The sequence below is a fragment of the Chiloscyllium punctatum genome, chromosome 12 (genome assembly GCF_047496795.1).
Source record: "Chiloscyllium punctatum isolate Juve2018m chromosome 12, sChiPun1.3, whole genome shotgun sequence".
In the NCBI taxonomy this organism is placed as follows: Eukaryota; Metazoa; Chordata; class Chondrichthyes; order Orectolobiformes; family Hemiscylliidae; genus Chiloscyllium; species Chiloscyllium punctatum.
In genome coordinates this window covers 22716578-22744296 of record NC_092750.1, presented here as the reverse complement: position 1 = coordinate 22744296, position 27719 = coordinate 22716578, and the positions used below count along the sequence as shown (strand labels likewise).

General features: G+C 39.4%; 1 protein-coding gene across 2 annotated transcripts in view; it reads left to right on the top strand.

Annotated features, from left to right (window-relative positions):
- stab1 (stabilin 1) overlaps window positions 1-27719 on the top strand; it is a 282900-nt gene that overhangs the window by 88500 nt on the left and 166681 nt on the right. For both annotated transcript variants that reach the window (XM_072582082.1, XM_072582081.1), the window contains exons 14-22: window positions 2882-2944; window positions 4202-4315; window positions 6645-6698; window positions 7140-7220; window positions 8466-8624; window positions 10538-10600; window positions 14176-14274; window positions 24675-24761; window positions 26266-26377. In XM_072582082.1, coding sequence (XP_072438183.1) covers window positions 2882-2944; window positions 4202-4315; window positions 6645-6698; window positions 7140-7220; window positions 8466-8624; window positions 10538-10600; window positions 14176-14274; window positions 24675-24761; window positions 26266-26377 — 832 coding nt within the window. The remainder of the gene's footprint in view (window positions 1-2881; window positions 2945-4201; window positions 4316-6644; window positions 6699-7139; window positions 7221-8465; window positions 8625-10537; window positions 10601-14175; window positions 14275-24674; window positions 24762-26265; window positions 26378-27719) is intronic.

The window sequence follows — 27719 nt, the reverse complement described above, 5'->3', positions numbered from 1 at the left end:
GGCACCTTCCCCTTCCATCGCAGGAACTGCAAAACCTGCGCTTACACCTCCTCCCTAATCTCCATCCAATGCCCGAAAGGAGCCTTCCACATCCATCAAAGTTTTACCTGCACTTCCACTAATATCATTTATTGTATCCGTTGCTCCCGATGCGGTCTCCTCTACAATGGGGAGACTGGACGCCTCCGAGCAGAGCGCTTGAGGGAACATCTCCGGGACACCCACACCAATCAACCACACTGTCCTGTGGCCCAACATTTCAACTCCCCCTCCCACTCTGCTGAGGACATGGAGGTCCTGGGCCTCCTTCACCGCCGCTCCCTCACCACTAGACGCCTGGAGGAAGAACGCCTCATCTTCCGCCTCGGAACACTTCAACCCCAGGGCATCAATGTGGACTTCAACAGTTTCCTCATTTCCCCTTCCCCCACCTCACCCTAGTTCCAAACTTCCAGCTCAGCACTGTCCCCATGACTTGTCCGGACTTGTCCTACCTGCCTATCTTCTTTTCCACCTATCCACTCCCCCCCTCCCCCCACCCCCGACCTATCACCTTTATCCCCTCCCCCACTCACCCATTGTACTCTATGCTACTCTCTCCCCACCCCCACCCTCCTCTAGCTTATCTCTCCACCCTTCAGTTTCTCTGCCTTTATTCCTGATGAAGGGCTTTTGCCCGAAACGTTGATTTTACTGCTCCTCGGATGCTGGCTGAACTGCTGTGCTCTTCCAGCACCACTAATCCACAAAGATTATTTCGCAACTACCTCTGGATTTTAATGAGATGATAGATCATCAAATGTCATTGAAGGTGTTCACTTCTGCTGACCTGATCTTGAAGCTACCTCTTAAGAGCTGGTCCATCATGGACTACCTCAATGTCTGCTTCTATTCTGGCCGATTAACCTCTATTTCTCAGTCTGCATTTCCCTGAACTCTGAAAACTGCACTCATTCATTGGCTCCAGCTTTTTGACTGGATAACGAACTTCACTAAAGCTAGATCTTAGCTGTGGTTTTCCATGAGCTCTAACTTTGCTCAGTTGCATCATGCAAACACTGTTAATGAACTTTCAACCCTCACTGTGAACTTTGCCATCTATTAGTGTCACCGGGCTTCTTGAGTGGTCGCAACTCCTTGACTTTTCCTGATCCTGACTCCAACCCTTAGCTGTCCCCTATCATCTAGGACAATTCTGCCTGAATGCATCACAGATATTCAAATATTCATGTCTTCTCTCCCACACTGAACCCACGTAGTTTAGTTATTTCTCTACAATGCAGCTGAAAAATCTAACGAGGAGTCTTTTCTCCTTCACTTTCACATACTTAATTGACTTTTTTCATTCTGTCTTTCTTTGAACACATGTTCACTAACATCCCAAACAGTCCTGATGACCTATTGAAAATCAGCACCCATCTCATCAACCCTCTAATAATATTTATACATTCCTTTAAGGTCTCCATTCATTCTTCCAGATTCTAGGTAGTACTAAGCCCAACTAACTCAACCTCATCTTTTAAGGAAATCCTTCCATATCCGACATCAACCTGATGAACCTTCTTTAGACTGTCTCCAAGCTTGTATACCTTTCCTTCAATAAGGGGAAGTAAACTGTTCACAGTATTCCAGATGTGACCTGACTGATGCCTGTTGTTTTTTAGTTCCAATTTCTATATTGCATTCCCTTTGAAATAAATATAACATTTTATTTGCTTTCCCTGTTAACAGCTGAAAATGGATGCTAGTGCTTTTGGAATGTCTGCATGAGATCTCCCATATCCCGATTCAAATAATATCCTTTCCTTTTATTCTTCCTATCAAAGAATATAACTTCACATTTTTCACATAATGTCACTCCACAGTGCATGTGCCAAGTTTTTGCCCACTGCATTAATCTGTCTATATACCTATGTGGAAACTTAGTGTCATCTTCAGGCCATGCCATCCCACCTCTTTTTGTGTCATTTGCAAACTTGGCAACAGTACATTCACTTCCCTTTTCCAAGTCATTAAGATATATTTGTAAATAATTGTGGACCCAGAAATGATCCCTACAGCCCTTCATGAGTTACAGATTGCAAACCTGAAAATGCCCCCTCTATCCCAGGATAATTGAGGATGGCCATTTGCTGGCTCATTTCTCAGGGCAATGATTCGACAAATAGGAGACAACCTGCCTCATTTGAAATGTAGACAATGTCTGGTAGTTAGCTGTCAGTCATCATTAGTTGCTGCATTTTCCGTGGCAGTGTCTCTACTAATGAAAGTCTGCTTGTCATCTTTTCTCTCATACAATAAAAATGTTGGCTCTTCCCTTTATTCATATTTCTTGTGAATTGTCCTGATTAGTGCAAGACCAAGAACTTCGGCAAAATGTGTATTTTGTCAGCAAATTTAAGTTCTACATAAGTACTACTAAATGACTAATGTATTGTATCATTTATATAAAAAAAGTAATGTTGTGATATTAATATACTTATTCACACGTGTATTTTAGCCTGTGATTTTTATAGAAATTAATCCTGTTTCTATCTTAACTAGTGTATTTAATGCTTTTTATCTAATTTTCTTTTCATTTTTGAATTAAGAAATGTTACTTCTATCATTCTTATGTGGGAAGCTGGATTCAATCCCTGTAGTTCTGGCGGCTGAATTTTCTGCACTTATTTGAAAAAGTCTACTGATTATCAGCACTTGAGGAATTAATTATTTAGCTTCTCTCAATTCTCTGTACTTACAAAGCAAAGCATTTCTTCACATGTATTTGTTATGTTCATGTCTACCCGTTTCAACATTTCTTTCATGCATTTTGTTAGATATGCAGAGATTGGTAAATAATATGTGTGTATCTTACTTTGTTTATTTTTCCCTCAAATAGAAAACTGTTGCTGATATTCTTGCTGCAGGACAGTTGTTTAGTAGGTTTGAAACCATTCTTGAGGTAAATACATTCCAAATATTTGGCCTATCAAAACTGAAAGACTAGTTGCATGTAACTATGGGCTTCTGTTCAATGAATTCCCTGGAAGTAATACTTACTTTAGTGTTGATATGATTCTGAGACTGTTGGCTTTAATGTAGGCTCATGTTTCATTTACGTACTTTGATTGTGGAACCATTTCAGGATGTAGTTTTGAGAACATAAATCATGATTTCATAGTTGATTAACACAACTCCTTCCCTGCCTAAGAAAGGTCCAGTCACATTTAGCAAATGAAAACTTTTTGATTGATTTATAAAACTCAAGACTGCTGACAGCAAAGAAGGATGACTGTAAATGGTCCCAGAGGTTACTTTCACATTAATGTGCCTGTCAGTATTGGTGCCTCTGCTTCCAAAGGCACTGCAAAAACCAATGCTTTACAGTGGCTGATGGCACATTGATATTGCAATTGCTTCAGTGTAGATTTTGACACCACTTTAATAATCACCCAAAATGATTGGTGCCCAATCCAGAAAATATGTTTTCTGCATGTGTATTGTGTCCAGAAAAGTTGCAGTCACACAGGAAATAGATCTTGTGTTTTAAATTTAGATGTTACTGGATTGATTTTGTCACTCTGACCTCCTATTCGAACCCCTGCATCTCCTCCTTTAAGAAAAACATGTTCTTGAAAAAAAAATCTTGGCTGCGAAGTGACAAAATCCATAAAATCTGGTGCTTTAATTCAGCTTTTCAGCAGCTAATGAATGTATAATAAACATTTTGATGATTCAGGCAATGAGGGTTCAGTTGAATCCTGGAAAATATACTTTTTTCCAAAGCTCCATAATGCAAATGAAAAAGGCATCCTTGTGTCAATGATAAGCCTATTAGATTTTTATTTTCTTTTGAGCTTATTTTCTTTTATAAGGAATGGTTCTGTGGAATGGGTTAGCTGAGTTAATAGCATTCACTTAAAACGAAGTGATTGTCATTGTGACATTACTAACTCAACAAAATCAATATTAGCAGTGAATAACATTGGGCAATTATAAAAGATCCTTTGTATTGGATGTGTTTTTTAATCTTGCAACTCCCTGCTTTGTAAACAAAAGTAGTTCCTTGTAAAATTGCCTTTAATAAAGCTCTTAGATAAAGATGCTTGATTTTTTTTATTCATAATGTTGCTCAGTTATAGTGCAATATACGTCATAGGTGGAATTTTTATTAACTTTTAGGATTTTAGAATTATTTTATTATTTAATCTTTTGATAGAATTGTGATCTCCCTTTCATACTGGATGGCCCTGGTCCTTACACAGTCTTTGTGCCAAGTAATGATGCAGTGGACAAGATGAGAGATGGAACATTATTCTATATGTTTGGTGAGGTAGGAGCACAAACAAAAATTAATAAGAATTGGACTTGTTTCAAGCTGTCCAGATTGTAATATTACAATGATGTGTGATTTTTAAATTTGGAAAAATAGAGCAACACCAGGTTATAGTCCAACAGGTTTAATTGGAAGCACTAGCTTTCAGAGTGCTGCTCCTTCATCAGGTGGTTGTGATGAAGGAGCAGCACTCTGAAAGCTAGTGTGCTTCCAATTAAACCTGTTGGACCATAACCTGGTGTTGTGTGATTTTTAACTTTCTACACCCCAGTCCAACACCGACATCGCCAAATCATGACTGTTTTTCCAAGGTTGCTTTAAATTTTAATTCAAACAAGTACATTTTTAAAAAATTTGTGAAAAATAGTGAAATGCAATACGATGATTGTTTTTTCTCCCAGTACTGATTGCACTTAGTATATCCTAAATAAAGATCAAGTTGTATTTATATGCACAGAGAATGAAGGAACTAGGAAAATATACCATTCCTATCATTTTGGCAGATTTGCAAAGTCAGGGAAACTGATGTTGGCTGAATGGCTATGATGGGTGGAAAGTATAGAGGGTGCATTAGTAAACTGGGCCAACCTCCTGGTAAGTGGAGACAGACATCCCAGGCTAATAGCCTGGCCAACTTAGCAACATTTCTGTGACATTGGGCCTAGTTCCAGGCCAACTTTGCCCCTTCAAAAAAAAAAATACAGCAGGCAAAAATCCTTTTCAAAGAGGTGGATCTGCTAGATCAGGAAATTTCTCAATTTGGAAGGATCAAGGTTGTGCCTCTTCCTGAAATATCCAGCCTTTAATGACTATATTTCAGTTTAATTGGGCAAAATGACATTTCTCTTAATTTCCCTATGCTGAGCCACCAATTGAAATGTCAATTGTGATATTATGTTAATAATAGTTATTTTGATAAAGGAATGACTTTGTTGCTTAGTGATAGCATTAATACAGGTGCAGGTTTGGCATTTTCTCACAATGGTTGTAATGAGTTTTAGAGGTAAGGGGGTAGAGTTTTCCTGCAAGTTTCTGGACTCCATCAACAAGAACATAAAGGGGTCAAAAGTTTCAACTGTGGGAAACAGACCACTATTTTTGTCCACAGTAGCCAATTAATGACCAGAAGGCATGAATTGCCCAATTTATTATGGATGGTGGGAGTTTGAAGCTGGAGAGAAAATTAGAAGCCATACATCATGAAAGTGTAGTAGGATGTCATGGAAGATAAGTGAGGGAGAGGGAGCTTCATCTGAGGTGTGTCTTCTCTCTTGTCACTGGGAGAAGTCCTCACGGTGCCTATCACAAGCTCCAGGAATCTGGAGATCAATTGGAAAATTAATATATGGTCATTCACAAAAGTAGTTGGCCATTCAGCATGTGTCATGTGTGGCAAAATAATCCTGTCATCCCACCATCCTGCCCTTTGGTAAATGACCTGTGTGTAGGATGGAGCTGGGGACCTACAATGCCAGCCAGTAGCACTGGTATTAATGTATGCCTACCTTTGTTCTATGCCCCAATTGAGGTTCAAAACCCTGCCCAGAGCTCTGTCATAGTTAGGATTACTCCTAAATGTCGTGAGCATGGTTTTCCATTCACTCTCAGTCATAGATGTTGTGGGACCTCATCAAATATTGCAACAGTGGAGGACTTAACTGTTGTGTTTCACTATGTAGAGTATTTCTTCTGTGGCCAATACATTCATATTTGTGGCCTATGAGATTATGAATCAGCTGCAAATCCTCTTTTACACTGTTCCCCAGTGAAGACACATCTAACTTCTAGCATTTGCAAACATTTACAGAACTATCTGTACTTCTGCTGCTATATGATTCCTATGCCACAACTTCATAAATTGCAATTGCATTACCATTTCAAACAGCCTATATGAAAAGGATGATTATTCATGTGTGATACTTTAGATTGTGAAATACAGTTGGAAATTAATTTTTTAAAAGCCAAGAAATATATTGCATTGGTTGGATTGATACTGATTAAATTAAGATCAGATCCCAAGCAAGTTTAGGCTCGACAACTGGAAGTAATATTATTTCTACTTGATTGATAATATGTGCAGAGAAAGTGTCATGTGCTGGATTGTAGATTTACAATAAACTGATTTCTGCCGATTGAAAATCATGAAAAAAAGGAAGCAGAGACGAGTTATAATTGTTACAAATGAAAGCCTATAAAAAGTATTCCTTGGCTTTTAACAGAAGCAGCAACACACTTAAACTATCTGGAATTATCAGTGAAATGTTGAACTTCCTATCTAGTCATTGCTTCCATGTAAACTCTTGCATTTTTGTTTTCTTTAAACAAGGGTCGGCCAAAACTTCAAGAGCTTGTGAAACATCATATCTTTGCATCTGGCAATGTAAGCAGCTTTCTTCTTCAAAATGTTCAGGGTAAAAGTCAAAGGAAAAGGTCAAGCAGTAGAATATTGAGCCCTGGATTGAAAGGTTACGTTTCAATTTAATCCTTGCATTTTCATCTCCCGTGGGGAGCATTTGCCGGTATTTGGCTGAAATATCAAAATTCAACACGTCATAATGACATACTACTGCATATTGGGAGGCGGTGTTAGTTGGCAGGGCTGTTATTGACCTGAAAGCACATTCTTGGTTAGCCAAGGGGCACTAATGATGACTGTCAGGAGATCTACAGATTAGACTTGGCAGCAGTCAGACACGAATATTGGGAAGAAGCTTAGTTACAGCTGAAATTTGTAAAAACATAATTGTTCACAGTATTTTGTTAACCATATTATGTACTGAATCTAAAAAGCATTTCCATAATCTTGTGTTTAATTTTCTAGTTGCCAGCAGACAGATTGTCAACAATGCCTCGAATCCTGACGAAGGCAAACCAGATAATATCTATCAATGTTACCATTAACGTAAGTGTGATACATATGCAAATGAAGCCAAGGAAAGAAAATGTGCTTGTATAGTCAAAAAGAAAAATCCATAGATTACAGAAGAGATATATCCTTGACTTTCAAATGATGCTATGTAAAACAGTTATAAATCTCAATTGATCTTACATTTCTAAAAGCAGTAAGAATATTTTTTCTTTTCTCTCTTTAAGTTTTCTTCAAAACTAATACATGTGACTAAGTTTATAATATTTCTCAAAGTAATGGTAAAGTAATTTGTGACTTCCTATTTTGAGGTAATCTCACGATTTGACACAAATTGCTCCAGCATTCTGGCACCCCTGGTCAGTTTGAAAAAAAAAGGATTCTGGAAGATTTACCAATTGTAGAGGAATAATTCCATGTAAAGGTTCCATGTTTTATACAGAATATCAATATTATGTACTATTTTATTGTAGTTCTTAGAATTTTAATTTTGACGATTATTCACAAAAATAAAGTGACTTACAATTCTAAATTCTTGGATCCAGTTTTGAAGAAATTACAAAAATACCAGAAATTTAATTTATCTTTTTTAACAAAAGAGGTCAGTTGACACGGAGCTACACTTTAAAAATGCTAAATGATGATGCTGACGCTGCTGCTTGTCCAGTGAAGTCAAGATTTAGAGAAGAAATTCCAAAGCTTAAGTCCTTGGCAGATGAAGGCACGGCTATCAATATATGCACAGCTCAATGTCCGCACAGCACAGTATCAACACAACACAATAGTGATTGTAGTGAGGTCAACCAAGTGGTCCTCATAGAATATAAGTCCCTTGATAGGGACCCCAGGCTGACATATAAGCAGGAGTGTCAGGGGTTCTGTTCACTCTAGGAGCTGGCTCTGAGCTAACTAAGCCAGTATCTTGTACTATGCATGTGTAAATAAAGGGTGATTTGGTGACAGGATACTGGCCTTCATGGAGTTACTTCAGCTACCATAGATAACAGTTCAGGAGTGGGAAGATAAATATTCTAGGCAATTCTCAAGCTATAATTGGATAGCTCAATTTTATTATTTTTAAACATTATAGATCCTCAGGGCATATTTCTGGAGCACAAAATAATGGTGAGAATATTTTTTGCATTGATGAATTGACACAATATATTATAAGTTTCTCCAATGTAATATGTTGAGCAGAAATTTGGAAATGATTATGAAATAATGTCATCCTGATTTAAGCATGAATTTTCTTGAATAAAATTCTCTTCTGTCTATTAATAGGGCCAGATTTTGTTGGGTGACAAGGGAGTTCCTTTACATAAAAGAGATATTATTGCTTCAAATGGCATCATTCACACTTTGGATGGCATCCTTATTCCTCCTTCAATTCTTCCCATCTTGCCAAAAAGATGTGATGAAATTCACTACCGCATAATCACGGTAAAGTCAAGCAATATGTCACTGCTAATAGTAATTTGATTATTTTATATAGTATTCAATAATTTATTTTGCTTGTAGAGTTTATTAATGCAGTAGATTTACAAGCAATTTTTAAAGGAAGTATTGAGCAAAATATCCAGTGTACCAAAATGATGTAACATAGATAGAACATAGAAAAGTACAGCACAGAACAGTCCCTTTGGGCCATGATGTTGAGCCGAGGTTTAATCCTAATGTAAAATATAATAACCTAACCTATGCACCCCTCAACTCACTGCTATCCATGTGCATGTCCAGCAGTCCCTTAAATGTCCCCAATGACTCTGCTTCCACAATCACAGCTGGCAAAGCATTTCATGCATTCACAACTCTCTGTGTAAAGAACCTACCTCTGACGTCTCCTTTGTACCTTCCCCCTAATATCTTCAAACTATGACTCCTCGTACCAGTCAATCCTGCACTGGGGAAAAGTCTCTGGCTATTGACTCTATCTAATCTTCTCATTATCTTATATACTTCGATCAGGACTCCTCTCTTCCTCCTTCTCTCCAGAGAGAAAAGTCTGAGCTTATTCAACCTTTCTTCATAAGGCAAGCCCTCCAGTCAGGCAGCATCCTGGTAAACCTTCTTTGCACCCTCTCCAAAGCCTCTGTATCTTTCCTATAGTAGGGCGACCAGAACTGGACACAATATTCCAAGTGTGGTCTCACTAGGGACTTGCAGAACTGTAGCAAAACCTCACGACTCTTAAACTCGATCCCCTTGTTAATGAAAGCCAAAACACCATATGCTTTCTTAAGAACCCTATCCACTTGGGTGGCAACTTTGAGGGATCTATGTACTTGCACACCCAGATCCCTCTGGTCCACCACACTGCCAAGAATCCTGTCTTTAATCCTATATTCAGCATTCGAGTTCGACCTTCCAAAATGCATCACTTCGCATTTATCCAGGTTGAATCCATCTGCCATTTCTCAGCCCATGATGTAACATATGTTAATTTATACAGAACCTGAAAACCTCTATCTGATGACAGTGTTATACACGTTACAGAATGATTTTGTGGAATTAAAGTGCATTGCCCATGGGATTATCTTTTGTTCTTCATCCAGATAGGGTATTGAACTGATAAGTCATATTAAAATAATCTCATATTGGAGCTAAAAGGGAATCTGCACATTTAAAGCAAAATGCAAATTGGGGTTTTAGACCCAGGATGATTAATCCCAACTATTTTGGGTATCTGAGCCTGGGTGCATAAATTTTTTTAAGAATCCCTACAGAATGGAAACAGACTCTTCAGCCCAACGAGTCCACACCAACTCTCTGAAGAGCAACCCACCAGACCCATTCCCCTACTTTTTACCCCTGCCTAATGTACCTAACACTACAGGCAATTTAGCATGACCAATTCACCTGACCTGCACATCTTTGGATTGTGGGAGGAAACCCACGCAGACACAGGGAGAATGTGCAAACTCCACACAAAACAGTCACCCGAGGCTGGAATCGAACCCAGGTCCCTGGGTGCTATGAGGCAGCAGTGCTAACCACTGAGCCACCATGTCACCCCACTTCTTGTATGTCTGATATATGGTAGGAGCAGGATGTTCCTCCTGGCACCATACTATCCCCGCCAAGCTACTGGCTTCCGGGCCTACCTGAGAAACATTGCTGGTGAGGCAAACTGGAAGGAATACTTCACTGAGCTTCAGGCCACCTCCTTCAGTCATGCTGTGAGAATTAATCATTTTATCCCAGTGGATCCACCAGTCCTACAACAACAGGAATTTCCACTTCTCTCCAATATGCGCTGGCCGCTGTTGGCATGAGGCATCACAAAACCCATTCTATAAATTATGGTTTTCACTAGCTTCCAGCTAACGTCACTACTCTTTTTCTATGTTCTGTAGGCTCCTTGTGGAGACTGTTCCTCATTGAATGAGAGTCATTGCCCAGAGGGAAGCACACCAATGGTAATTCTGAACATTTTAATTTTTCTCATGGCAATATATTTCACACTGAGAAGACCCAAGTCAACAAACATGTTGAGAAAGTTTGATTACAATGTTCCTCTGCCAGATATGCTTTGTATGGATAGCAATTCTCATCAGTTACATTTTTAAGTGATGAATACAAAAACAGCAAGAAAGTACACAGTCGGTCCGTGGGGAAAGAAACAGAGTTATGTTTTATGTCAATGAACTTTTCATCAGAAAACTTGCAGTTTCTTGCCTCAGGTTGACATTTTTGCTTCTGGTTCAAGCATCAATCAATGCAATGTTAATATAAAGTTGCACTGTCAGGGATGTCATCTTTTTGATCATATATTAAATTGAGGCCTCATCTGGTGTGTCAGATAGATATAAAAACATGGCACTTTTCTAAAATGGCAAAAGAGTACCTGGCAAAAAATTATTTCTCAACCAAACTCACAAAGATAGAGGATCCGGTCAATTCTAATTATTTTCTAATTAACCTGTTCAGACATGTTATTATACACAAAAGAAAGAACTGCAGATGCTGCAAATCAGAAATAAGAACAGAAATTGCTGGGAAACCCCCATGGTCTGGCAATCTCTGTGGAGAGAAAACAGAGTTAATGTTTCAGGTCCAGTGATCCTTCTTCAGAATACATTACACACCTCTACAATTTGCACCCAGGCCTCCTAGTCCACAGGTAGGACCACTGCCACTACACCACAAGAGCCCGCAACATTTTAATCTGATTGCTAATTCTATTACATTGCTGTGTGTAAGATGGTAACACACTTACAGTCCAAAGAGGCAGGTTAGATGGATTGACCATGCTACATTTCCCTTAGTGTCCAGGGATGTGTAGGCTAGGTGGATTAGCCATAGGAAATGCAGGACTCCAGAGATAGGGAAGGATGAGATGTTCTTCAGAGGGGCAGTGTGCCCTGATTCCACATTGTAGGGATTCTATGATTTGCCTACAGTCTAATTGTCTAGTTCAATTTTCCTTTGGATTCAATGGCCTGTATTGCAATGCAGACCAGCAAAGATGTCCTTTAGGGAAATAGATCTGCCCTCCTTAACTAGTGCCATCTTTTCTAGTCTGTCTGACACATGAGTCTGAATCCACAAAGATAAGTTTGACCCTTAACTGCCCTGTGAACGGCTGCAAGTTCAAAGGCAATGAGGGGTGGTCAATACTGACCTTCCCGGTGACTCCCACATTCCATGGAGAATAAAGAGGAGATAATGAGAATGACCTGCTCAATGCTAGGGGTTAATTTCCTAGCAAGATGTACAACCAAAGTTAGGGTCTTGTACCACACATGCCACATATCTACTTAAGGCACAGAGAATTCCAGGGTGAATTGCATTAAAGCTCATTAAGATGTATAAGCAACTGGATAAATTACACTCATAACCTTCTTATGAATTGCCATTATATTGTAGAGAGGTGTTGGGAGACATTATCAGTTGGAGGAAGCAGGAGTGGAAAGATGGTCCAACATATTGAGTTACTTTCCTGTATCTTCAAGTTATTGGTTTTGTTATGACCCGTTGAGATTGTGCACATAAATATTCTCAGAGTTGCATCCAATGTTAATTTTGTTTTAAAAGTACACACGGTTTTCAAATTTACCTGACTTTTAGACCAAAGTTTCTGTATAGTCAAGAATAATTATTAAGGTAATTAGACTATAGCTACAGGTAAACAGATGTAAACCATTGGCATATAACATGACTAACTAAAAAACTCTAATCCCTTCATAATCTTCTCCTTAGTGACACAGCCAACCAAAAGGGAAAATAGATTATTGGTGGAGGTAGAAAAACTGGAAATCTGGTTCAGTGGTCTTTGCAATCTAGTTCTGATGTTGAGATGGTCCTTCTTTGACAAACAGACCCCTTGGAGTTCAGGTGTCCTCTTCTAGATGCTTCCACTGGTTTGTAAGAGTTACAGAGTGGTTATTTACTCAGAAAATAGCTTTCATTTATCAATTCAAAAATCACAGCTTGCAACACCTGCTGCAAGAAAGGTAACTGATTTTCTTGAGGTTTTAAACTGAATTCTTGACAGTAGAGACCATGCAGCTTCTGGGCAAGGAGAAGATTTGCACACTTCTTAATCCTCCCACTCTGTGTCTGTGTAACTTGTTTCCAGCTTCAAGCTGCTCAGCCACCAATCAATCAAACAGTTATTGGGAAGCAAAAGGTCTTTGTCATTGATAACTATCACTAGTCCACAGACCTTATTGCCAACAAGAGCTGCATCAGGACACATTCTCGGCTCAGATCTTCTACGGTCTGAACTTCAATTACTGCTTGTCCAAGCAGTCATTTACAATCCCTGACATGGAGGCAGGTCACTTGCTTTATAAACTGTAGCACTCTTTCAAACACTATTTTTAAATAGTTCCTTCTCAATTCAGTCCCCAGTTTAAAAAAAACACAAAAATAAAAAGACACTGTGTGATAGTTTAAAATCACAGTGGGAAGATGTTAGGAGAACATGGGGATGGTTGTGTAGTGATACTGTTCTTGGAGTGGTCATCCAAAGACCTGCACTAATGCTTCAGAAATGTGAGTTAGAATCCCACCGTAATCAGTTTAAATTCAAGTAATTAATAAATTTAGCTTAAAATTCTAATTGCAATAATAATGGTCATTAAACTCCTTGATTATTGTAAAAACCCTTTTCATTTATGAATGATCTCCAGGGGAGACAATTTGCCTTATCTTCCAAACTTACAGCCCTCACAAACAAGAACAAAGGCAATAGACACAGAGGAATATGTCCACCAGCAAGACCCCCAGCAAGTTACACACCGTCCTGACTTGGAAATACTTGACACTCATTTATTGTTGCTGGGTCAAAATCCTAACAGCTGAAGAAAATTAAAGATGGGTAATCATTGCTGGCCTTGTCAGATTAGCCACATTCCAAGAATGAAAAAAAGTAGCCACTTGGCCACAGATTATTGAGTCTGAATAAAGCCACATGTGAATAAATGTGTTTTATTTCTGCTATTATCTGCTGTTTAATGTGGAGAGATCTAAGATTCAAATAAAAATATCAAATGTCACTTCCTGAAGAAAAAAGCAAAATGGTAGAGAATTCTCTTCAGTTGCATCAAGAGACTGAACAATTATTAACTGTTCCATCTTTTGCATGTACTTCCCTGCATATTGCACTAATTAGGTTCATATGTAGTGACATAATCCCAGTCATGAAATAAGTTAATATGGAATTCCTTTGTTTGCTGTTTTAACAATGGCGTTACAATAAATAGATCAATCTCAGACAGGGCAGTTTCATACAAATATGTAAAACACACACCAATTTTAGCTGTTTAAAGGTTATTGAAAATACATTTTAAAAAGTACAATAAGGGACTACATGGTATAAAAGAGCACACTTTACTCTGACAGATATATTGTAATATTTACATCATTTGTGAACTTAATGAACACAAATAATTTGCAATATTACATGTGATTAAATAAATTTGTATTGAGTATTCATATGCATGGTTTACAGAGAAACTTATTCATAGCAAGCCTTTTGTATCCACAGGAAACATATGTACAAAATTGTGTGTACGATAAGTCAATTGATGATGTTATCTATAGTCGGAACTCCGGTTGTGCTAGACACTGCAACCAGACCATTGTTGTAAGTATCTTACATTTGCGTCATGTCTACTGTAATGAATAATTAATTGATAAGCTGCACATTATTCATCTGACCTTGTGCCATGGTAAATTATGTCATTTGGGGTTTGAAAAACAGTACAAACAATTTAACAGTCTTTTACAATGCAAGGAACCAAATACTTGTGTGCAAAAAATGTTAAGTGATAACCTTCGGGCGTTATGCTGATGAAAGAAAGTGTGCCATTTTCAACTTGTTGTAGGCTGGTGTATCATTAGTGAGTTTTGACATAATGATTGAGGCACCGCTCACTGGAGAATTAAGGATATTGAGGACACAGAGTTGCAGTGTTTTTATTGGCAGGTGGAGCGTAGTGTAAAATGATAGTGTTGTTATTGTAGAACATATGATTTCCTTTCAGTTTGTGACCAGTCATTGCTATGTCAGAAGCAAAGAGCGGGCTGCTTTGAATTATCAACAGCTGTTTCATTTCTATAAATGTAGAATCATAGAACTTCCAGTAAGGAAGGAGGTGATTGGGCCCATCATGACAGTGCCAATATTCGCTCTCCATTAGGAATTCCCCACACAAATTCTATTTCCTTGACTATTTTCATATTCTTTATATCTCTCCTTTTTCAAATACTTTTTTGCTTCCTTCATAAATGTGAGCATTTCTATCTTAATAATCACTTATAGCATAAAGTTCCAAAGTAAGTTTAACAACAGTCCATGAAAGTGTTGAACGCCTTGCTTCAAGGGAAGGGTGAAGAGGAGAAGGGTTGGGAAAGAAAGTCCCTGCCTGTACTTGCCTGATTTGTAGTGCACCCAATTTCTTAACAGGCAAGTTCTGGGCCAATAAATGAGGCCGTGCTTCCAGCATGTGCATCCCTCACTTTAATTGTATATTTATTTACATTAGGCCCCTTGCCCGAACTTTGAACTGGTGGTGAGGGACTGCCAACAACCTATTGCTTGCCCAGTTGAAATGGGTGCTTCAGGGATCCCAGGGTCTGTCCTATTCAAGAAAGTCTTTTAAAGGTAGGTAGATATTGGTGTATGTGCAGATTTTTGTTTTGCATCTTCTTCTAAACATTGTTGTACTTTGCCCCATGCATTAGTTGTTTGGCTGGGAATTCTGCATTTTGGAGGGTACTGCTGCCATCTTTCTTAATTTACAACTTTCTTTTGATGGGCCACAAGATGCAGCTTGTAACGTTGTCTGTACATGAGACATATTTCAATTGCAGTCGACAGTAGTTCCCTCCATACGTGGTCATGGACATACCCAGGCATGTTAGAGAAGACTTGACATCCTTGCCCACATTTCCTTACTTAGCTCCCTTTCACTGTCTTTCTCCTTAAATACTGCCCTCTGCTTTCAAATCTGTATACACTTCAAGCTTACAATATTGTCCTCCCCTATCTCATGTTTGACTAATCCCATATTGTGCTTTTTATCCTTTCAATGGAGAGTTTTGTTTTAGATAAATCAATCCTGTGTGCAGGGCTACCTCTTGTCTTGGAAATCATCCCAATAGCAAAGATGTCTAGTGCCATTTCTTCCATTTGGACTTAGTGATGTATGTCATCTAGCTTAACACACAACACTAGGAATAATCAAGAACCCAACACCTAATCTTTTCTGCTCTATTTGTAAGGCCTGCATCCTAAACTTCCTTATGGTTTTGGTTCCAATTATTTTAGAGTATATCATATTTAGGAATAACACCATTGACATTATGTGTGTGATGTGAAAGGGTAACCATAAATTACACTTGTGCAGGGGCTGCAAGGGGGCGAAGTGGTGACTACACATGGAACTCCACATTTGCTCTCAAATGCTTACTTCACTAGTTGTTTATACCACAGTTGTACTTCACTCTGATTGCCATTTTTTGTGGAACAGTCAGAAGTATCAAAATCACTTTAACTTTTAACTTCTGGCAAAAACACAAAATGAACCAAAATGGGCAAGAGCAAATTAAACACTTTGCTGGTTTTGTTTTTTCTTATTTCTGTGATTTTTGCCTGTTCTAAGCTGTCAGCAACACTTACATTTACACACTTTTTTTTGGAATTTGTTTATCATTTCACTAAAAACCATGAGCACACAAAATCTGGGGTGACAGAGGAAATTTCTAAGTGTTAGTTTGGGAATGGTACAGCCAGGTGTGATTCAATATCCTATATGTAAGTTGCATGTGACCTTCTCCATCTTAACCAAATACTGGGCAAGGCAAGGCAGAGACTTACTTAGATAAACGGAAGGAAAACAGGTGGATGAATCAAGGTGGGTTTCAACAGGCCTTCATCACCTGAAGCCTGGAAGCAAATTGCCTATCTCCCTTCTTGTTGTGGAAAATGTAGAACATAAAGAAGAGAACAGTGAAGATAGGGGGGAAAATGAACCTACTGCACTGATAGGAAAGATAGGTACACAGCCTCTGTATGACTGTGAAGTTACCAAGCTGTTTCTACCCAATTCCCTGCCACTGCCATCTTACCAGAGCCTTTTTATAGGCAACTGAGGAACCCAATTGACTCAGGCACTAGCCTCATTAACATATACTGTTACGAGCTGACAGGACAAAAGTCTGTGTCACATAATAAATACATAACTATGGTAAGCTAAGAGGCACAATAGTACAGTTTTGAAGTTCTATCCCAAATATCTCCTCTTCTTTGCAAATATATTGCATGTATGGTCACTTACGTGGCTAACCAAGTTACCATAATAAGTACTCGATTGTTCTCATGAATTTATCACTTGTAAACGGAGGTCCATTGTTGCACATCACAATGCTGTAAGTGCATTTTCAGGCATTCTACAGTTTCACTGATAGTTGTCAAAGTCAGCTGGTCTATCTCCAAGATGTACATTGAAGTCAGCTGGTCTGTCTTCTCTATGGTGATAAAGTAATCAGTTCTTTTGAGAGTGATGGGGTCTATGTGCACTGCCTAATATGGTCCATGATTTCATTGCTCACTTTTAACCAATAGAGCACTTCTCCTGCCTTCATCAGACTTGACTCAATTCCTTGCATGGATACACTTTAGTATTTTTCCACAGGGATAATGACTTTATCTCTTCTGTTGTGTGCTTCTTGGGCTGTCAATTCATTTCTGTTTGCCCAATATTCCCTTGTGATCACAGGAGTGCCTTTCATACTTTCACATCATCGTTTCATCCAAACTTCTTGCAGCACATGAAGACTTGTATCTTGTTGGGTAGTTCACTTGATTTGTGTAAGGGTTAATGTCAAGTGGCTGCTTCACATTGATTCTGGAAGATCACTGTTACATAGCATCCTTTACTAGTTTCAATGAAGTGCTGCATCCGTTGCCTTCGTTTAAATGTCTAGTCTAGATGATATCTCTGTAACATTCTTTGTAGACATTTTGGGCGATAGTAGTGGATCTTAAAAGAAAAATACATAGAAGTAGTTTGGGGTCAGACTCAAGCAGATATTGATGAAAATGTTTACAAGCAAAGACAATGGCCAGGCCATCCTTTCTCAATTTGTTGTTCTATTTGCATTAACACCTTAGATGCAAATCTAATCCGTTCTCCTTGCTGCACTAGTGTTACTCCAAGTCCTGTCTCAATGGCATCATGCTCCAAGGTGACTTCTTAATTTACATAATTCATGGAGAAATGGTGGCATTGTGGGAAGGTTACTGGTTTCGTCTACCAGAGTCAAGAGTGTGTTGTTGGAAAAGCACAGCAGGTCAGGCAGCATCCGATGAGCAGGAAAAATCGACATTTCAGGCAAAAGCCCTTCATTGGGCCCAGGGTAATGTGAGGGGGACATTGGTTTAAATCCCACCACAACAGCTGAGTAGAAGTTAAATTCAATCAATAAATCTGGAATAGGGAGCAGAGAGCTGGCCTAATTTTAAGCATGTAACTATTGTCAATTATTGCTTGTGGTTCGCTAATGTTCTGTGGAGTAGGAAATCTGCCATCCTTACCAGTCAGGCTGAGATGTGACTGCAGACCCACAGCAATGTGGTCAATGCTTAACTGCCTTCTGGGCAATTAGGGATGAGCAATAAATGCTGGCCTAGCCAGTGTCACCCACTCCTGTTAATGAATAAATCGGCAAGAGGAAAGGCTCTTATGGTGCCGTGGTGGTGGTGCAGAGGACACGAGCAATCTTTAGCAAATAGAACCCTAAAGCTTTCTATTTGCCGTCACTAGCGGTGTTCCGCAAGGATCTGTTTTGGGACCATTGCTGTTTGTCATTTTTATAAATGACCTGGAGGAAGGGTTAGAAGGTTGGGTGAGCAAGTTTGCGGATGATACGAAAGTCGGAGGAGTTGTAGACAGTGAGGAAGGATATGGCAGGTTACAGCGGGATATAGAGAAGCTGCAGAGCTGGGCAGAAAGGTGGCAAATGGAGTTCAATGTAGCTAAGTGTGAAGTGATTCACTTTGGTAAGAGTAATAAAAAGATGGATTACTGGGCTAATGGTAGACTACTTGGTAGTGTGGAAGAGCAGAGGGATCTTGGTGTCCATGTACACAGATCTCTGAAAGTTGCCACCCAGGTAAATAGTGCAGTGAAGAAGGCATATGGCGTACTGGCTTTTATTGGTAGAGGAATTGAGTTCCGGAGTCCTGAGGTCATGCTGCAGTTGTATAAGACTCTGGTGCGGCCGCATCTGGAATATTGTGTGCAGTTTTGGTCGCCATACTATAGGAAGGATGTGGAGGCACTGGAACGGGTGCAGAGGAAGTTTACCAGGATGTTGCCTGGTATGGTAGGAAAATCTTATGAGGAAAGGCTGAGGCACTTGGGGTTGTTTTCATTGGAGAAAAGAAGGTTTAGGGGTGATTTGATAGAGGTGTACAAGATGATTAGGGGGTTAGATAGGGTTGACAGTGAGAACCTTTTTCCACGTATGGAGTCAGCTATTACAAGGGGGCATAGCTTTAAATTAAGGGGGGGTAGATATAGGACTGATGTTAGGGGTAGGTTCTTCACTCAGCGAGTCGTAAGTTCATGGAATGCCCTGCCAGTAGCAGTAGTGGACTCTCCCTCTTTATGGGTATTTAAGCGGGCATTGGATAGGTATATGGAGGATAGTGGGTTAGTGTAGGTTAGGTGGGCTTTGATCGGCGCAACATCGAGGGCCGAAGGGCCTGTACTGCGCTGTATTCTTCTATGTTCTATAGGTATGTGAGGAATAAAAGGATGACTAGGGTAGGAATAGGGCCAGTCAAAGACCGAAGTGGGAAGTTGAGTGTGAATCCTGTGGAGATTGGAGAGGTGCTAAACAAACATTTCTCATCGGTTTTCACTCAGGAAAAGGAGAATATTGTCGAGGAGAAGAAGGAGGTATGAGATATTAGACTAGAAAGGATTGAGGTTAGTTACGAACAGGTGTTTTCAATTCTAGAAGGAGTGAAAGTAGATAAGCCCCCTGGGCCGGATGGGATTTATCCGAGGATTTTCTGGGAAGCTAGGGAAGAGATAACAGAGCCTTTGGCTTTGATATTTGAGTCGTCATTGTCTACAAATTTAGTACCAGTGGACTGGAGGATAGCAAATGTTGTGCCCTTGTTCAAGAAGGGCAGTAGAGATGATCCAGGTAATTATAGACCAGTGAGCCTTAATTCTGTGGTAGGAAAGGTTTTGGAAAGGATTATAAGAGATAAGATTTATCATCATCTAGCAAACAACAATCTGATTTCAGATAGTCAATATGGTTTTATCGAGGGCAGGTCGTGTATCACAAACCTCATTGAGTTTTTTGAGAAGGTGACCAAGCATGTAGATGAGGGTAGGGCAGTTGACATGGTATACATGGACTTCAGCAAAGCCTTTGATAAGGTTCCACATGTTAGGCTGTTGGAGAAAATGCAGAGGCATGGGATTGAGGGTGAATTAGCAGTTTGGATTAGAAACTGGCTTTCTGAAAGAAGGCAGTGAGTGGTGGTTGATGGAAAATATTCAGCTTGGAGTCCAGTTACTAGTGGTGTGCTTTGGGACCATTGCTGTTTGTCATTTTTATAAATGACTTAGATGCAGGCATAGGTGGATGAATGAGTAAATTTGCAGATGACACTAAAATCGATGGAGTAGTGGACAGTTTGGAAGAATGTTACAGGTTGCAGGGGGACTTGGATAAACTGTAGAATTGGGCTGAGAGGTGGCAAATGGAGTTCAATGCAGCTAAATGTGTGGTAGTGCACTTTGGGAAGAATAACAGGAAGGCAGAGTACTGGGTCAATTGAAAGATTCTTGGTAGTGTGGATGTGCAGAGGGGTCTTGGAGTCCATGTACATACATCCCTGAAAGTTGCCATCCAGGTTGATAGTGCTGTTAAGAAGGCATACGGTTGATTAGGTTTCATTAGTAGAGGGATTGAGTTCCGGAGCCGTAATATCATGCTGCAACTATACAAAACACTAGTGTGGCTGCGCTTGGAATGTTATGTACAGTTCTGTTCGCTATATTTTGGGAAGGACATGGAAGCATTGGAAAAGGTGCAGAGGAGATTTACCAGGATGTTGCCTGGTCTGGAGGGAAGGTCTTATGAGGAAAGGCTGAGAGACTTGGGTCTGTTCTCATTGGAAATAAGAAGGCTAAGAGGGGATTTGATAGAGACATACAAGGTGATCAGAGGATTAGATAGAGTAGACGGTGAAGGTCTTTTCCTAAGGTGATGACATCAGCTTATACGAGGGGCATAACTACAAGTTATGGGGTGATAGATTTAAGACAGCTATCAGAGGCAGGTTCTTTACTCCGAGAGTGGTAAGGGCGCGGTATGTTCTACCTGCCAATGTAGTTAACTCAGCCACATTAGGGAGACTTAAACAAAGCTTGGATAAGCACTTGAATGATGATGGAATAGTGTAGATGACAAGCTGAGAATAGTTCACAGGTTGGCGCAACACCAAGGGCCGAAGGGCCTGTTCTGCGCTGTAATGTTCTATGTTCTAGTGTCCCTACCTTTGACCCAGAAAGCCCAGGTTCAAATGCAACTTGCTCCAGAGCTGTGTCATAACCTGTGTGAATAAACTAATATATGAATCTGGAATACATGTGAAATCACTTTAGATATAAAGAAAAATAAATAAATACATCTGGAGTACGAAAGCTAGTCTCAATAATGGTGACTGTGAAACCTTAATCAATTATTGTAAAATACCATATGATTCAATAATATCTCTTATGGAAGGAAATCTGCTCTGACTCTAGATCCACAACAATGTGATTGACTCCTAATTGCCAGCTTAAATGGCTCAGCAAGCCATTCATTTCAAGGGCAATTAGGGATAGGAAACAAATGTTGCCTTTTGCAATAATGCCCAAATACATGAAAGACTAAAAACCCTCTTAATACTTCAGCACTGGCGTTGCTATCACAAGTTAATTGATTTTAGTGAAAGCTGCTTTTTGCCCCAATATCACTCAACATCATTGGTCATGAATTGGCAAATGGTTCACAGTATGACAGTAAATTGGGCAAAATCTTGGCTGAATAGTTAACAAAATCAGCAAATCATTGTACTGCTTTTATATCTGTTGACTTCTGCATTTGTGATCTGTATGAAGACTTTTTGGTGTCGGTACATGATATACAGACTTAATTTCAGGCACCTTTAATTGCACTTTTTTCTTATTCAGCTTCAGGTTCATCTGGCAAGATTTGTCCAGTAGTTGAACTGGATTTTGATTGTTGTTAGCAATGGCTTCTTTCATTATGTCCCTAAACACATACACTAGCAACCTCCCCTGCAGTTCCATTCTGGGAAGATCTTAACTGTCTGCATTGATACTCCCAGTGGAGCCATGGAAATGCCAAACATTTTGTGCAATCTTTTGTATCCGCTGAACAGCATTTAGAATATAGTTAGAAAGCTGCTACATTTTTCTAGCTTCACATCCCAGCAATATTTTGAATAGGAAAGATTTTCCCTCTGCCAGCTGTGGCAAAATCGCTTAATTTAGATGATAGAATTATACAGCACAAAAACTGACCCTTTGGTGCAACTCGTCTGCACTGACCAGATATCCTGAAGTAACTTAGTCACATTTGCCCATAGCCCTCTAAACCCTTCCTGTTCATGTACCCCTCTGAGACAAACACATCTTTCAGATTTCCAAGTAATTTCACAACAAACATGCTACTAAACCATCCTGTAGGAGTTGCCATTTTCTTGATTAGTACCTTCTTTTCCATCAGGTTATCTTTCAGGCTGGCCTTGAGGGCAGCTAGCACTCTCCTTTGCTGATGCTGAATTGTTTCATCTTGTTTACTTCAAGATGATTGTGTCCAGGAAAACATTGCAGACCTTTAACTCATTTTTGCACTCCTCTACGAACTGTTCCACAGTCAATGGTTAATGTGCTGCAACACTTTACAAGTCGTTTTTGGCATGTTGAGGGTTACTAGTGAAATCTTAGACTTGCTCCAGCTGAGATGAATGGCTTTTGTTTGCTGTCTATGATCAGTAAGTCCAGATGTCCATTCTTGTCTTTGCTCAGTTAGGGCTTTCAAAATGATTTGTCTTTTTGGCATAAGTTTTTTTGCCATATATATAGCCTCAACCTTACTTTTCAGGGTTTCATTTTGGAGGTCTGTGAAGATCCTAATGTTATATAAATATCTGTTTGACATTTTATGTTGACTTGATGTATTCCTTCTGCAATCTCTGTACAATAGCACAAACAATGTCTCACCAATCGACCCTGACTGAGCTATCATTTTATATGGTGAAGAGTGATTCATCAGAATGTTCAACTACTACCTTAGCTCCCAGTGGAGATCTATACATGCTTGTTATGATTTCTTTTAATAAAACACTTATGCAAAATTATTCAGTTTCTTGCAGTGAGAACACTGTTTTCCCCACACTGGACATGCTAGCTTTTTCTTTATGCAATCTCTTTCCCAGTATTTTCATCCTGCCCTTGTGACTTTTCTGATCCTTTGGCTTGGAATATTGGAATATAAATTCTGGTTCGTTCTGCCACTAATATGTTCCAGCAATTGATTTACAATCTCACCACTTCTACTTGTCAGTCTCCTTTCTGAGAATAAGTTTCTCCTTTCTCAGTAGACATTCTCTGCAACACCTGTTGTTGCTAATGAAACTCTGTCTCTAATAAATTGGGATTCTGGATTAGTGGTGCTGGAAAGTACAGCAGTTCAGGCAGAATCCCAGGAGCTTCGAAATCGACGTTTCGGGCAAAAGCCCTTGTGCAAAATCACATGATTCTGTGAGCTGTTTTAATGGAGTCATATATTGATCAATGGATTCTTTTTCACCTTAAACCCTAATATTGAACTCACACAATTAATAATATAATTTGGAGTTCAAAGAGTTCAAAGTTTTCAAAGTTTTTGCTGTCCGTTGTTTTGTTGTTTTTCAGAGATATTTAGGGCAGCATACACATTGTAGCAATCTCTCCTCTTCAGTAATAAAAATGTAACTACTTATAGTTGCCCTGGTTTGTAAGTTAAATCTGTCACAAATTCATATCCTTGGAAAACTGCCAGTTCTGCTTCACATCGCCTTTCATTTCAACTGGCGTTGAGAGTAAAGATTGTTGCCATTCTATTTATCAATGCATTCAATAGTGGTTGCTTCTTTGTTCTTTTCTATAACTTACTGTGGCTTTTAGTAGCTTTCAGCAGCTTTGAACATTTCTATATTCCTCTTTTAGAAGCTGCGCTTCTCTACAGTTCTTGAACCCTCAATCTCTGTTCCACTCAAACTATTATGAGTTTACAGGACAATAGTCTGATTTTTACTTTATTTTTATTGAACTTACTATAATGATAGAGGACACATGACTATGGCAAGCTGAAAACACATTAGTAAAACATTGCATTTTAATCTCAAACATCAGATAGTTGAGATCCTTTAATATCCACAGAAAGGTGATGACACCCTACTGAATAAGGGCCTGTTCAGTAAAACCAGCAGGGAATAAGTCAAAGATTTTTATTAATGGACTAGAAATCCTCTAGACTCCAGAAAGAAGGAGATGACTGTTGCCTTGGAATAACTCTTTATACCCACAAAATAGTCCTTGTAGCTCCATATATCCCCCACCACTTACCTTGTACTGGCAGATGGTCTTTAGACCCTGCTATTTTGTCTTGCTTGCTCCCCCATCTGCCCAAGCAGTGAACAACATGCTATAAGTGAGGACTGATCATTAAAATAAACTGAAGCCACCACCAAGATAGCCTAGTATTGAATGCAATTGGCTCCCTGCCATTTTCACCCACGATTATCCTCATTCTTAGGTGGAGAGTTAACATTCACCCAATGTCAATCTATTGGGAAGGGGAATGTAGCATTTATGTACAATAATATGTATTATACTGTCACTGAAAGAATGTTTATGATCTTTTAAAATGTGTTTAAAATCTTACGTTTTTGTTTCTGTATAGAAACCAGGATGCTGTAAGGGGTTCTTTGGTCCAGATTGCAAGCCTTGCTTAGGTGGTTTTAAAAATCCATGTTACGGACACGGACAAGTAAGTTGCTGGAAAATTCAGTCTTAATTCATTCTTCAAGTGTAAGTCTTTTTTTTAATCTATCCATGGGATCTGGGCATAGCAGATGATGCCAGAATTTATTGTCCATCCCTCAATACCTGAAAAGAAGATACCATCTTAAAACAGCTGCTGTCCTTTTGGTACAATACTGTTGGAATTCCAGAAACATGACCCAGTGACAATGAAGTAGCAGGAATATAGTTCCAAGTGACAATGGTGTGTGACTTAGAAGCCAACCTTCAGTTGGTAATGCTCCCATGTATCTGCCATCCTTGTCTTCTTAGGCAGTGGAGATCTTTTGAAAGGTGTTTCAGAGGGGCCTGTTGGGTTTCTGCAATGCTAGATGGTGCTACTGTGCATCAGTGGTGAAGGGAGAGAATGTAGAATGTGGTAGATACAGAGTCAAACAAGTGGGGTGCTTTGTCCTGGATGGCATCAAGGTTTTTAAGTTTTGTTGTAGCTGCACCAATCCAAGCAATTATAGAGTATTTTATCATACTTCTAATGTGTGCCTTGTAGACACTGGCCAGTAATGTGGAGTTAAGTTAGTCACTGCAGAATTCCCAGCCTTTGACCTACATTGTTAGATTCTGTCTTGTTGGAGATGATCCTTGCTACCCCCTTGTGTGGTGCAAATGTGACTTGCCATTTATCAGCCTGAGCCTAGACGTTGTCCAGAACTTGCTGCATATGAACATGAGCCATTTCAATATCTGATGATTCATGGATGTTATTGAACATTGTGCAATCATTACCAAACATCCTTGCCTCTTAAGATGATTGGAAAGGCATTGAGAAATGAGTGGCAGATGATTGGGCCTGGGAAAAATGCCAGCTGACAAATGACAACTATATTGAAACAATGCAATGACAATCTTAATCACAAAGCATTTTGCCGTCATAGTCAGTCTCGATTCATTGTCAGGTGTAGACTCTGTAGTGTGCAATCAGCGTTGCTCAAACTAGAAAGCGCAGGGCTTGATGAAATACCTCAGGCCTTAACAGCATACTGAGCTGACATTGGCTTCCAGACCCCATCTCAAAATTAAAATTCTTAGCCATGCATGGCTTTGCCAATCATTTTCTGTCTAACCTTATCCAGTTATACAACCTGTATTTATTGCATAGCTCTTTGATTCTGGCCTCTTGTGTGCCACTTTTCTCCATTCATTCCATCATTGGTGACCCAGTCTTCACAGATGTGGACTCCATTCCATAATCCCTTTCAAAACAATCCCATTCTTATATCTCCTTCTTTGAAACCCTCCTGTCAGTCCAACAAAAGTTTCCAAACTTCTTGCTTCCTCTTTCTAATCTCTCTTTTTTAATTCAATGTCCCTTGTCATCATATCTCTATGAAGGGATCTTGAGGTATTTTGCGATCCTAAGAGGCACATGTAACTGCATGTTACTGTTATGGTGGCAGTAGTGACAGAAATCTCTAAATTTAACAATAATAAATCATTAATTTTGTTGTTCTTAGTGCCTTGATGGTTTCGAAGGAGATGGCTCATGCAAGTGTTATTCAAGTTTTAAAGGAATTGCCTGTCACATTTGTTCTGGTGATAACAAACATGGAGAAAACTGCGACCAAGGTCAGTGAATTACAAAATCAACAATCATTGTCAATATGGGTTTGCTACAAGGAGAAAGTGCAGCAAGCATTTTATTATCTTGTACCTATGGGACCAGGAGTGTACTGGTTGATTAAATATTCCAGATAATCAAGAAGTCCATATATTCAATTTTAAAACACAGACTAAGTAATGGAAATGTAATGCAGGAGTGTATACACATCACTTTTATACCTTATTTATGGCATAATCATTTAAATAATGCAACTTTGCGTTTAGATAAAAGTTACCAGCGGAGATCCTTCTCACTTGCACCTTCAACAGACTACTCGGACATTGCAGAGATCACAATAATGCAGTAAACTTTGTGGTATTTGAGGAACACAATTTTTGCTGGTTTATTAAGAGTGTTAGTTCATAAGATGTCAGTGAAACAGAGTTTGCAGTATATTGGAATTCATTTTGAATATTGCTGAGTAAAGATGCAATTTGTTAAAACATTTCATTTTGTCCTCATCAGGACATTTGCAAGAATACCAATTTAACAGAAACAATATTTTATACTGTATGAGAATAAAATGCTGATTGGCAGAAGTGTAGCAGCTAGCATGCTTATATAGGCTGTACTTTGTGCCTGGAAGCTCGATAGATTAATGCAAAGGGTCCTGTTCTTTGCAAATGCAACCTGTGCATACTACACTTGTTTCAACTAAGTAAAATAGGTGACAGCCATTCCCTGGTTCTTTCATAGAATCATAGGGTCATAGAGATGTACAGCATGGAAACAGACCCTTCGGTCCAACCCGTTCATGACAAGCAGATATCCCAACCCAATGTAGTCCCACCTGCCAGCACCCGGCCCATATCCCTCCAAACCCTTCCTATTCATATACCCATCCAAATGCCTCTTAAATGTTTCAATTGTACCAGCCTCCACCACTTCCTCTGGCAGCTCATTCCATACATGTACCACCCTCTGCGTGAAAAGGTTGCCCCTCAGGTCTCTTATATCTTTTCCCTCTCACTCTAAACCTATGCCCTCTAGCTCTGGACTCCCCAACCCCAGGGAAAAGACTTTGCCTATTTCTCCTATCCTTGCCCCTCAATTTTGTAAACCTCTATAAGGTCACCCCCTCAGCTTCCAACGCTTCAGGGAAAACAGCCCAGCCTCTTCAGCCTCTCCCTATAGCTCAAATCCTCCAACCCTGGCAGCATCCTTGTAAATCTTTTCTGAACCCTTTCTAGTTTCTCAACATCTTTCCGATAGGAAGGAGGCCAGAATTGCATGCAATATTCCAACAGTGACTTAAAACCAATGTCCTGTACAGCCGCAATATGATCCCCCAACTCTTGTACTCAATAC